The sequence below is a fragment of the Pseudorca crassidens genome, chromosome 9 (genome assembly GCF_039906515.1).
Source record: "Pseudorca crassidens isolate mPseCra1 chromosome 9, mPseCra1.hap1, whole genome shotgun sequence".
Taxonomy (NCBI): domain Eukaryota; kingdom Metazoa; phylum Chordata; class Mammalia; order Artiodactyla; family Delphinidae; genus Pseudorca; species Pseudorca crassidens.
Genome location: NC_090304.1, coordinates 70,942,968 through 70,956,414, shown reverse-complemented (window position 1 = coordinate 70,956,414; position 13,447 = coordinate 70,942,968). Strand labels below are relative to the sequence as shown.

The following is a 13,447-nucleotide window of genomic DNA, read 5'->3' as shown; positions in this document are numbered from 1 at the left end:
TATTTCCAGATTTTTGCTTTTTTAAACCTTTTTGTTAGGAACATTCTTATAGATTTTTCCTGGTACATATATACAAGTGTTTTTCCAGAATATTAAATATAGCTAGATCAACTTTCTTTTGTTAGTAGTTTTAAGAAATTTAATCTGTTGGCAGCGTGTAGGTTTGATTGAAAGGAATAGAGATTTGAAGAAGCAAGATTTATTATGTGATCATTATAGTAAAAAATAGTGTGAGATGGTAACAGTGATGGTAGTGAGAATGATATGTAAGGGACAAAGCTGAGAAGTTATTAAGGAAGAATCTAAAGGGGTTTGGGGCCTGACTATATAATTTATTATTTATTGAACAGATATTTATTGACAGCAGAATACTGTGGTACTTACCCATCACTGGTACTCGGTGAAAGAAAGGCTTTAGGGGGCAGTCTTATGTTGCCTTATGTATATTCTTGAATAGACAGTGTAGTTAAAGGAGGAGCAGTCCAGAGTTCTGATATGTGTGGTCTCCATATAACAAACTGGGAGTTTGTTCCTTCTCTTGCTGAGGGCTTTCCAGTTCTGCTACACTTTGTACTTTCCCAAGGTAGGGATAAGTCAGAAGGAACAATTATCAGCGATTCCAAGCCAGAATGAAAGTTTGGAATGGCAGAATCGGTAAGGGGAATGGGTAGTATAATGTTGGTATGGCTGGTTACTGGTGATGTTAATAATCTTGATCATTCAATTAAGGTGGTGTAGACCAGGTTTCTCCCCTGTAGAGGTCCCATTTTCTACTTTGTAATTAATAAATATTTGGGGAAAAATACATTGAGACTATGTGAACATCCTGTTTCAACTTAAACTTTTGCCCACAAATTTTAGCATCCATTGGTGGATCTTGTTTCCAGCAATTAATACTGTGGTGTTGTTTCTGATTTTTTTTTCCCCTCATTCTTTTTATAATTATTAATTGAAATTCTTCTGTTAGGAAGATTTGTCCCTTCTCATTTATGTACTTATTCATTCATTCATTTATTTATGTTACTGTGGACTCAGGGATGTTTATTTAATTCTTTGAGTTATAATCCAATCCTTTAATTTTTTGATGTTGTTTTTGTTGCTCAGGTTGTTTCAACTCTGACCATTGGGAGCTTTTTTACATTGGCTTCTATGTCCTTTCAACATGCCCTCTTCCTTTTTGTTTTTTGAGCATGTCCTTAACCTTCTAGTACCACAAGATGCTCCTGGCTCATCTTGTATTTTTCTCCTCAAGTCCTGGAATCAACCACTTCTCCAAGGAGTCCTAATTGCTTTTATTGGAGAGTGGTATTTTGAAACCCAGATATGGCCACTAAATGTGCTTATTGCTACTGTGGGTCTCTTAGCCCTCATGACTAGAGTTAAAGAAATACATGTATATTCACTAATCCATGCATACATGTCTGTATGTATACATGTGTTAAAAAAAACACAAACAAGCACGAGTTCATACTGATTCGAATCCAGCCCTACAGGATTCATTTTTGTCTTTTCTTATTTGTGACTTCTTTCTCTAACAGTTAGAAACCTTGATTGTATTATCTATGGTATGTTTACTTATTTTTTTCAGTACTGGTTGACATAACAAAGTAATTTCAAAATTGCTGACCCATAGCTCTGTGAGAAACAAATTTGCCAGCTAGGGTACAGTGTTTGTATGTTATTTTAGTCCTTAGCCCTACTATATCTAGTCAAAAACACCACTTTCTAGTTACTTTTGTCAGTTCCTTTTCCCTTACCCCTTCATTGTGGTTATAATAGTTTTTTTGTAATTCTGTTAGGTTCATTTGTCATCCTCTGCATTCTTAGGTACTTCTTTTGTTACTGTTTTCAGGGTATTATAAAAAACAGGTTTTCTCATATTAAGTGAGAATTCTTGAGCCTTTTACATTTTACTTTATTTTCCATTTGTTTCTATATGTGGACCATTCTCTTGCAGCAAAAGAAGGTAAACCCTGAGCAATTTTGTCATGCAAAATATTTCCACAAAGATGTTTTGATCAGCTTCTAGGTCACAAATCAGAGTCAGCCCACCAGCATAATCTTCCCTTTACCAGTGCTCCATTAAAGCATAGTTACATCATGTCGTATTTGAGTTATTCTGCATTTCTTCAGTAATTGTGATAGGATCATAACGTTTTTTACATAAATATTCCTAGATACATGAGCTTCTCTGATTTCACTTCCTGCTCTTCCTTGCATTCATTCTGCTTAGCCACGCTGGTCTCCTTGCTGTTCTTGAACTCACTGAATACATTCCCACGTCAGCACCTCTGCCATCAGTTCATCCCTCTGCCTAGGACTTTCTTCCCATGCACACCTGATCCCTTTTCTAAGTTCTCTGCTCATTTGTCTCCTGTCAGAGATGCCTTCCCTGACCACCCTTTGTATAGTAGCCTCCCTTTTCCATGTAATTTTTCCCTTTATTTTTCTTTATAGCACCTGTCACTACCTGACAAATTATATGTGTGTGTGTGTGTGTGTGTGTGTGTGTGCGTGTGTGTGTGTATGCATAAACATATTGTATTATTGCTAATTTCCCCCACAATGAGCAAGGACTTTGTTCATTGCTGTCTTCAGTATCTAGAAGAGACCTGGGAAACCTGACACATAGTAGACACACAGTAAATATTTGTTCAATGAATGAATGTCAGTTTGCCTTAAGTGAATGCTGGTTGAAGTATTTGAACACTTTTACTTAAATTCTCAGTGATATAAATCAGTATTAGGGAAAACTTTTTTTTTTTTTGTCTTTTCTTTGGGTTTTCACATATCTTTTAATAATAGCAGCTAATCTAGGTATAAAATGAGAGTTTGAAAATCACATATTCATATAATATTTTATTTAATATTGAAAACTCTTATCTCTTTGTAAGACTAACATTCTCATTTTTATAGTCAGTAAAAGAAACATGTTATTAAAAAAATGATGGAACATATTTAGAGTTTTGACTTTATTTTACAAAGCTTAGACTAAACTCACTTCCCATTTTCTGTACTCTGGTATACACTCAGACCAATTTATAGGTTTTTACCATTTTTAGAGCTCATGCTTTTCTGACTTTCCCATGGGGGAGTTATTCCTCTGTAAAGCCTTTCGTGATCTGCCTCTGTATGTAGAATCGACTGCTTTCTTCTTTGAGGCTTCTACTTGTCTGTGTCCTGCAAGTTCGTAAACCCTTTGAGGGCAGGAATTAGATACTGTCTTTGCATCCCCAATCCCTTGAAAGTTTCTGGCATATAGAAGGGATGTAATAAATCTTTAGTTAATGGAGAAAGAAAGATCTATACAGACTTATTATGAAGTTTTTCTGTATCTCTGGACATTTATAATATTTATTTTTAAAAATCTTGGCATAGGAGTAAACACGGAAGAACTAACTACATTCCAGAACAGTTTTTGGATGACTTCATTGATCTTGTTATCTGGGGCCATGAACATGAGTGTAAAATAGCTCCAACCAAAAATGAACAACAGCTCTTTTACGTATCACAACCTGGAAGCTCAGTGGTCACTTCTCTTTCCCCAGGAGAAGCTGTAAAGAAGTGAGTAATCATTATAGTTTTTAAATCAATTTAAGAAAAATTTGCTATGATAGTCTAACCATCTCATAGGCTCAAGGTACTGATGATGCTGTTATTTATATGATAGATTTATTCATAAAGATTGATCATTCAGTACAGTCTTACTGTTTGCCCAGATTTTAAGCTGTTTTCAACAGGAGAAGATCCCAATGGTATTAATGATTTTGCTGCTCATTAGGCCAATTCAAGGCTAATGTTTTTATTAATTAAATTTTAAGTTAGAGTGCTGTAGGAAAAATGATGTATGAATGGATTTTATTTTGGGGAAGAAGAATGTTTACTTTTTTTCCTGTGATACAACATTAAGATTAAATTACTAAAAATACTTTTGAAGGGTGTGATTTTATAAATAATTTGTAGAAATTTAGAAATATGATAGTTTTGATGTGCACATTTTCCTGAGGAAGTTTGCAATGTGACTATGCTTTCATTCTCCTCCTCATTTCAGACACGTTGGTTTGCTGCGTATTAAAGGAAGGAAGATGAACATGCAGAAAATTCCTCTCCGCACAGTGCGGCAGTTTTTCATGGAGGATGTCGTTCTGGCTGATCATCCAGACATTTTTAACCCCGATAATCCTAAAGTAACCCAAGCCATACAAAGCTTCTGCTTGGAGAAGGTAATTCTTATAGATAAAGGTCAGTGAGATCTGCTTTAGTTGAGAGGTTATTTACCTTGAATTAAATACTTCAGTAGAGTAGAGGGAAGTCATTATATTTGTTACGTTCTCGTGAAGCCTGTAAGGAACCACTGTTGTTTTATAAATGAGTTCAGTTGTATCAAATTTTTTTCTTTTTTCTTTTTTTTTAATAGGGACTTCCCTGGCAGTCCAGTGGTTAAGACTTTGCCTTCCAGGACAGGGGGAGTGGGTTCGATCCCTGGTCAGGGAGCTGAGATCCCACATACCTGGTGGCCAAAAAACCAAAAACATAGAACAGAAGCGATATTGTAGCAAATTCAATAAAGACTAAGGATGGTCCACATCAAAAAAAACAAACAAAAAAAACTAACATCTTCCAGAGGGAGGAATGTTATAAATAAAAGAAACTTTGTTTAATTAAGCCCCTCTCCCAGATCCTTTCCTCCTTCTCAAAAACATATACGTAATCTTTTCTGTCTTTTTATCCTAATTTGATAATTTGTTCATTTTATTAATGAAAGCAGGCAGTGGCTTTGATTGGAGAATGGCAGCATGTTATGGTAGATGAGGAGAGCCTTAGCCTCTCTAATAATCTCCATTACGCTAATAATCTCTATCACACATCCCTTCACCCTGAAATCTCCCTCCACATAAAATCTTAAAATGTGTGCTATCACCTTGTCACTTCACTGTAAGTCCCATACCTCCCACCATGCAGATTGCCATCCCTAAACCACTGCGGAAATTCTAGAGCCACTATGAAGTTGGGTGAATGCATTTAATAATCTGGAACTTGACAGCTTAATAACATTAATTACTGACACTTATTCAGTTCTTACGCTGTGTAGGCTCTTCTGCTTTGCGTTTTATTCTTATAAAAATCATGATAATGATAATTATCACTGATATTCATTGGCGGCGTATATATTCTGGACACCGTTGACAACATTTTGCATTTAATCCACTGAATGATGCTATAGGTAGGTAGAATCTACCATACACATTTTATAGAAAGAGGAGCTGAACCTTAGGTAAAGTAACTCGCCCAGTGTCACAGCTTACTAGCAACATGTAACTCATATAACTGGAAAGTTTAAGAGTTTGCTGGTTTCAGAATGACTAGATCCAGAAACTCAAATTAAGACTGTAGTTTTCTCTGTTTCTGTGTCTAGTTCTGTGCCACCTAGTCTAATGGTTTCTGTCTTAAGTTTCGCTATAAGGAAGGCATTTTCACGTGGTGGCCCACAGACTTACATTGTCCTTACAGCTGAAAGAGTCCTTTTTTCCCAGTAGTTCCAAATAAACCCCTAGCATTGAGTTTCTCTGGACTGAGGTCATGTACTTGTCCCTGAACCCAATCTCTGAGGCCAGGGAGAAGGAAAATGAATGGATTTGTCTTGGCCTAGTCAGGGAGCCCAGGGTCTCTCAATCTTGGCACAATTGACATTTTACTGGGTAACACTTTGTTGTGGGAGCTTGTTCTGTGCATGGTAGGATTTTTACAAGTCCTCTCTGACCTCAACCACTAGATGCCAGCCGGTAGTACCTCTTCCCCCCAGACATGACAATATCTTTATTTTGAGATTGAAGAAATGCTTGAAAATGCAGAACGGGAACGTCTGGGAAATTCTCGACAGCCAGAGAAGCCTCTTATACGACTGCGAGTAAGTCCTCTTTAGATAAATTCAACTTTATCGATTTTCAGAGGAGAGTATTGTACAGTTTACATGTATATTTTGGGAAAAGTACCAAAGAGAGTACGTATACTAAAAAGAGCAGTCATCGTTGGTGGAAAAAATAATAAAGCAGCCAGGATTTGATTTAATCATAGTTTCGTTTTGATAGGTTTGGTTTTTTTTTCTCTCTATTTTTCTCTTTTTCTAAGTAGTCTATTGTATTTGATACGTTGGCTATGCTCTCTGACTTCATCGTTTACTGTTCCCTTCTCTCCCTCCCTTCCAGACACTTGGCCTTCTTGTAATTCCTCAGATGCATCAGACATGCTCTCACCTCCTCCAGATCTGCTCAGATGTCACCTCAGTGGGCCCCAGCCTAATTAAGATTGCAACCCCCATACCCTCTCTCCAACACTCCTGATTTCACTTCCCTTCTCTACTTTTTCTTTTCTTTTCTTCCCACAGCACATCCTCCTAACCTCCTACACCCAATTTATTTATTTTGGTTATTGTTTGTCCTTCGTTACAAAACTATCAGCTCTGTAGAAGCATGGAACTTTGTGAATCTTCTTAACTAATATATCCAAAGATCCCAGAACAGTTCCTGACACATAACAAGTGCTTGATAAATATGTGGAAAGAATTGATAAGTATTTGACAGTATTAGAAAAGTCTTAAGAAATTGAAGTGTTTCCTGTGCCTATAAGCCTGCTTATCTTTTCTATCATGATACATACAAACAAACAAATAACAACAGACTTTTTCTTTTGCCCCTCTGCCTTTCCCTTCTCCTAGCTCCTGCCCTGTCTGATTTTCTTTCAAAAAAATACATTGTCTATATTGCTCATGTAATACTCTCTTCCTCAATCCACTATAATCAAGGCTCTGACCCCACCATCTAAGGTGGAAAAGATGACCTTCAATTGTCAAATCCAGTAGATTTTTGTCATCTTACTGAATCACTCTTCGGCATTCTCTACTACGAATGACGTTTGTCCCTTCCTATCTTTCAGTTAGCCCTCTGTTCAGTCTAGGCATATGGTCACCTATAGAATGACAACTCCCAAATTTTTTTTTTTTTTTGCGGTACGCGGGCCTCTCACTGTTGTGACCTCTCCCGTTGCGGAGCACAGGCTCTGGACGCGCAGGCTCAGCGGCCATGGCTCACGGGCCTAGCTGCTCCGCGGCATGTGGGATCTTCCCGGACCGGGGCACGAACCCGTGTCCCCTGCATCGGCAGGCGGACTCTCAACCACTGCGCCACCAGGGAAGCCCCCAAAAGAAGCCTTTCTTGACTTCCCTTCAGAGTCGTTGCTTCTTCCTTTGTGTCCTCAGTCTACTTTGTACATACTTCTTTTTTTTTTTTTTTGAGTTTGCCAAGAAAGAGAATGGCTTTATTACATCTCACTATCAGAAGATGTAATAAAATGTTATATATACATATATATGTAATAATGTTTTATTAAATATTTTTTTAAAGTTTTTTTTTTTGGCTGCACTGCACGGTGTACATACTCTTACAGCACCATCACATTCTGCTTGCAATTACTTCTTTACATAGTTTATCTTCCCAGTCAGCTTGTGAATTTCTTCACAACCAAGCTGCTGTTTTACTTATGGTGGTACCCCTGGCCCTTACCCCTGGCCCTTAAAAGAGTGCCTATACATTGTGGACACTCAGTAAAGTTTGCTTAGTGAACGAGCTTTGCGACTTTTAGGAGCAGAAAATTACAAATAAAACTAGGCTGGAGTACAGTTGGTAAAAATGTCTGAAGAGTTTTGGGGAGGCCCAATATCTTGAGCATTTGGCATTTTCTGTTTTAGAACATGGCAGCAGCTGTAGAGATGGTCTGGGTAACAGAAACATAGTTGCTTCGGGGGAACCACATAGTTCTCTTTATCAGGGCAGAAGGTCCCATGTTCCTCATCTGTGTCTGCCTGATACCATTAGAACCAACCAGACTTGAATTGAAAATTGGCATTCCTTTTTCTAAACACACTAAATTATTAATTCATTAAGGAAACAAAAGAACAAATATTTTCACGTAAGTAGTATTCCAGAAGTACATTGTGTTGGCTAGAGGACGCTTACTGATTCACTAATGCAGTGAACAAATGTATGTTGAGTACCTTCTTTCTGCATGCTGGTGGGCGGGGAGGAGGGCCACAGTGATGGTAAAATAGACGAGGGTTACAGGAGGTGGAGGTGTGAGGAGAGACAATAAACAAATAGTGAATACATGAACAAACTCTTAGCTAGTGCTAAGTATGATGAAGAGGGTAAGTGGGGTGGAGGTTAGGAGTAATCTGGAAAGGCTGGTGATGTGGTACAATGCTGATTCCCAGAGCATACTTTGAGAACAGCTAGTTTAGGAGAACAATTATATCTCTTAGAAAGAGATGTAGTATTTTTCTTTGTAAAGAGCTTGGTACCACCGTAGACTTCTTTAGAAAGAGCCTGCCTTGAGAGCAATTATTAGTTCTTTTATAAATAGAAACAGTCGGCCCTCTGTACCTGCACTTCTGCATCCACGGATATGGAGGGCTGGTTGAACTCCGCCATTGTATATAAGGGACTTGAGCATCCACAGATTTTGGTGTTCTTAGGGATCCTGGAACCAATCCCCCGTGAATACTGAGGGATGACTGTACTGTGTTTTGAAGGAAGGTGATCATTTCTCAAAGCTCACAGACTGGCTTCTTTTCTTCCATGGATTTTCCCAGCATTTATTTTTGTCTAGTGTAAAAGCTTGTCCCTACATGATAGACCAATTAACAAATGCATCTAGGGCCAGCATTTTGTTTTGGTAGAGAATCTCCTTCTGTTTTAAAAGTTTAAAAAAATTTGTTTAGAAATTTCACATCCTTTTCAGATGATATTCCTGGTACCTAGACTGCTAGTTTTATCATGGGGAGATGTAATTTTCTGACATTGTGGGAGTTCTTACTGTATCTTGATTCCATCAAACAATGTTCTGCATAAGTGTAAACCTTTGAAGTTTTATTTTCTCAGTAGAATAAATGGTATAACAGCATCATGATCTTTAAAATCAATTGTGGAACATTAACATATTAACTTAAAAGTATTACACATAAACATGAATACTGAAATTGGTGATCTGTTTTTTCCTAGCCTTCATAGCTTATTCTGTATTTCCAGGTGGACTATAGTGGAGGCTTTGAACCGTTCAGTGTTCTTCGCTTTAGCCAGAAATTTGTGGACCGGGTAGCTAATCCAAAAGATGTTATCCATTTTTTCAGGCGTAGAGAACAAAAGGAAGACACGGGTAAGCTAGTTATCTTTACAAATTAAAAAATGCTCTTATAGGCTTCACATAAATCAATCTCTAGTAAAAGTATAAAACAATAATGGAAAATGTTTTATTATGATTCTTTCTAATATCTCAGACAAATAAACTGATAATTGGAATAATTAAATCTCTTCTAAAAATTAGATAGAAATCATTTGTAAACTTGTGGATATCAATAAAGAAATGAAGCCTTTCGTAGTTTTTTAAAAACGTGCTGCTGATTAACAACATACTTTAGAGATAAAGTGTTTAAATATCTACTATTTACTATGCATTATTAATGTTCAGAGAACATACTCTCAAATTTTGCAGGGCTAAATATTTCAGCTTTACAGTGTACAGTGATTTAAGAAGACTCTAGTCTTTTGAAATAAGAGGTGTCCCAGAATGTTAAAAAGATATGTACTTAAGGGCTTAAGTTTGATGTTTCTATTGATCATATAATTAATTTCCAATTAAAGTTCATAGAAACAAATTGCCGTTATTTTAGCATTTATCAAAAACAGGTCATCTGACTGAAACAGTGCTTCTTCTTAAGAAGTATTGGTCCTTTTAAATACAGAGGCTCATCTCCTTAGAGCTATCGAGTCAGAATTTTCATAGAAAAATATGGCCCTTGTTTACATGTACGCTACCTTGATTTTCATTAACCCCGATTTAATGAGCTTCTGTTTTTCATAGTGAAATTGTGATCACAATGGTGTGTGCTGTTAATTCAGCCTGAAACAGTCCTCTGGCTATTTAAATGGAGCTCATAGAATACTGTTTTGGGGGGGGAAATCCATATCAGAGAATGATATTTTTATGCTATGAATTTTAGCTAGTCACTTACTGATGGTGATTTACTTTAATTGTCCACTCTTATCAATTCCTTGAATTTTTGGGGTGTAGCATTTGTGAGAATGTGGAGTATAGAACCTAGTACTTTATGTTACTTGAGTTTCATCCATTGTCAGTTTTGTTCTCATGATCCCTTTTTTGTTTAAACATTAATTGCTGAATGGAAACAGTGACCCTTTTGTATATCTTATCGAAAGCATGAAATTGTTGTTTTGGCCAGCTCTGCTACTTTAACTACATGTGTGACATCATGCAAATTACTTAATCTCTGATGTTTTGTTTTCTTGTCTACAAAATCAGGATAATAACTGTGCCTGCCTCACAGGATTGTTGTGAGGATTAGGTGATATACTGTGTGTAAATGGTCTTAACATTGTGTCTGGCGTAGTAAAATATAGTAATCATATTTATGAAGCAATATTAATTCTCCTGTCTTGAAATTCAAAAAAGATTTCTATTCACTTGTCCTCACCACTTTGTAAGAGGCACACTGAACTTTGTGCCTCTTTACCCCCTAAGCCATTGCATAAACTTTTCCCTCTGCCTAAAATACTTTTTCTTTTTCCTTTTTTGCTTAGTAAGTCTTATTCATTCTGCAAGTCTTTTTTTTTTTTTAATTTATTTGTTTTTATTTTTGGCTGTACCAGGTCTTAGTCATGGCACGTGGGGTCTTTGTTGCAGCATGCAGGATCTTCTGTTGCAGCATGCGGACTTCTTAGTTGCAGTGCAAGTCTTGAGTCAAATGATAACTGCGTTTGCTATCTGCATGTTATTTTCAGCCTTCTTTGAGAAGAATTAATTTATTTCTTCTCCGTGTGTCATATTTTCTGTTCTTACCTCTGTTGTAGCACTTACCATCTTGTATTGTAATCATTTGCTATTATGGGCAGCATCCTGTCATTTTATCATTGTGTTTTCCACACCAGGTCACACACGTGCTAGACAGTTAATATTCATTTCCCTGACAAAGGTTATGAGCAGAGCACCTATTGGACCCTATGCTTTTTGACTTCTTGCCCAGTATTCTTTTTATACCGTACCTGCTGTTTTTTGAGACAACCATCCTGCCTAGGAATGAAGCAAATGTGCTTTAAACCTACTTCCCATTTGTCTCACAGAATATTAAAAAGGTTTGTGTTTAATGGCCAAGATTTAATTAATAATTTTTGCTGTTTCATCAAGGACATTCTTATGTGAAACTGGCTTTTTGTTTTGTCTCGTTTTGAACTGTGAGTACAAAGTGATGACTCTCGGTAGAACTCAGAGACACTGCCTTGACTCATCCCAAGGAACCGGCAGTTTTACCCACGACTGCTTTTGTATCATCGGTGCAAATGTCAATACGGTGGAAGAGATAAATAACGTCTTAGTATTATTATGAAAGTACGTTTGACCTTAAGCCCCCTGAACCAGTATGGGGGACTCCCAGAGATCTGTGGACCACTCTGTGAGAATAGCTCCAAGAGACATACTACTTGGAGATTTGGAAAAGAAATACAGACTTTGGGGAAATGACTCTAGATATTAGCAAAAATGACATGTTTTTGCCTCAAAATTTACTGGGTTGAGCAAACTGACAGTTGATAAAGTTTGGCCATACCTCCTTCACTGACAGCAACCTTCAGTGAGTTTGGGCACTTTAACATTAAAAGAGAAACTGCTACTTTTTTTTTTTCATGGACTTCTTTTTTCTAGGAGAAGAGATCAACTTTGGGAAGTTCATCACAAAACCTTCAGAAGTAACAACTCTAAGGGTAGAAGACCTTGTGAAACAGTATTTTCAAACTGCAGAGAAGGTAATTTCTTAGTTACAGTTCTCAGTTTAGATAATGGCTATCTTATAATAACAGATTTTAATTTAAGATATGTGTAATTGATAGTTTAAACAAAATGAATCCTCAGAATGTCTCCATGAAGTAAGCAGGGTGACAATTACATTCATTTATAGTTATTACGTATCAAGAAAAATAAGTGCTTAATTAATGTCAGTCATTAATATTGTTATTATTGTGTCTATTATTGTCACTGTTGTTATCCTCTTTCTTTTTATCGCTACTACCTAAGTCTGAATCCAGGATTTAATTTTCTTGCATCTGGATGTAATTTCAGAGTTACTTTATTAATAAGCCACTGGATGGTGAAGCTATTCTTATTTTTGTGGGTATATGCCACTTTGAGATCCTCTGGTTGTATTAGCTTCCTACAGCTACTGGAATAAATGTCCACAAACTTAGTGGTTTAAAACAACACAGGTTTATTACCTTACAGTTTTGTAGGTCAGAAACCAGACACTGGTCTCACTGGACAAAAACTGAGGTGTTGTCAAGGCTGTGTTCCTTTCTGGAAGCTGTAGGGAAGATTCCATTTCCTCATCTCCTCCAGCTTCTGGAGGTACCCGTGTTTCTTAGCTCCGGGCCCCCTTCTTCCATCTTCAAAGCAAGCAACGCTGGATCTGTCTGGCCGTCATTTCCCCGGATACTTCTCTGTGACTCCCTTCTTCGGCCTCCCTCTTCTATTTTCAAGGATGCTTGTGATTGCACTGGGCCCACCTGGATAGTCCCTGATAATCTCCCAGTTTTGTAGCAGCTGGTTAGCAACCTTAATTCCATCTGTAACCTTAATTCTCCTTTGCCATGTAACATATTCACAGGTCCCAGAGATTAGGATGTGGACACCTTTAGGGGCCATTTTTCTGCCTACCACACTGGTTAACCTGCTCTCTTAGTCATCAGCTGCTATTTCTGGACTCTGTGTCCCAGCCTCTCAGGCCTCTGCATTTTCACAAGTCCTGTACTCTACCCCTGTTTCTTGTTTTTACTTTGCTTTTTCTGGCCCTTAATATTTATCAGTAGGCTTAATTACCGTCCATTGATTTATTTTGCTTTGCTGTGTTTTCCCTCCAATAACTAGATGACTTTTTTGTCTTTTTCTCTGGTAAAATTATTCTGTAATTTTCCTTTCTTATACAGAATTGTTTTGTAAGGAAGATGCTGCATCCAGTGATTTATATGTCTCTTACAGAACGTGCAGCTCTCACTTCTAACAGAAAGGGGAATGGGTGAAGCAGTACAAGAATTTGTGGACAAGGAAGAAAAAGATGCCATAGAGGAATTAGTGAAATATCAGTTGGAAAAAACACAGCGATTTCTTAAAGAACGTCATACTGATGCCCTAGAAGATAAAATCGATGAAGAGGTGAGTAACTAATTTGGGGTGGAAAATCTATTATTTAGATAGTCTCTCCTTAAGAGTAGCTCTAAGTTTCTTGCTGGTAAATCACTAACTTCACTGATTTGTTTAGTTTCCTCATCTATAAAATTGAGATCATAAAGTGAGGATTAAATTAGAAAATGTCTAATAAGTGTCTAGAACACAG

At 37.1% G+C, this 13,447-nt stretch overlaps 1 protein-coding gene across 2 annotated transcripts in view; it reads left to right on the top strand.

The window, feature by feature from the left end:
• MRE11 (MRE11 homolog, double strand break repair nuclease) overlaps positions 1 to 13,447 on the top strand; it is a 65,222-nt gene that overhangs the window by 20,561 nt on the left and 31,214 nt on the right. For both annotated transcript variants that reach the window (XM_067750728.1, XM_067750729.1), the window contains exons 8-13: positions 3,379 to 3,564; positions 4,052 to 4,223; positions 5,828 to 5,908; positions 9,081 to 9,207; positions 11,767 to 11,867; positions 13,093 to 13,266. In XM_067750728.1, coding sequence (XP_067606829.1) covers positions 3,379 to 3,564; positions 4,052 to 4,223; positions 5,828 to 5,908; positions 9,081 to 9,207; positions 11,767 to 11,867; positions 13,093 to 13,266 — 841 coding nt within the window. The remainder of the gene's footprint in view (positions 1 to 3,378; positions 3,565 to 4,051; positions 4,224 to 5,827; positions 5,909 to 9,080; positions 9,208 to 11,766; positions 11,868 to 13,092; positions 13,267 to 13,447) is intronic.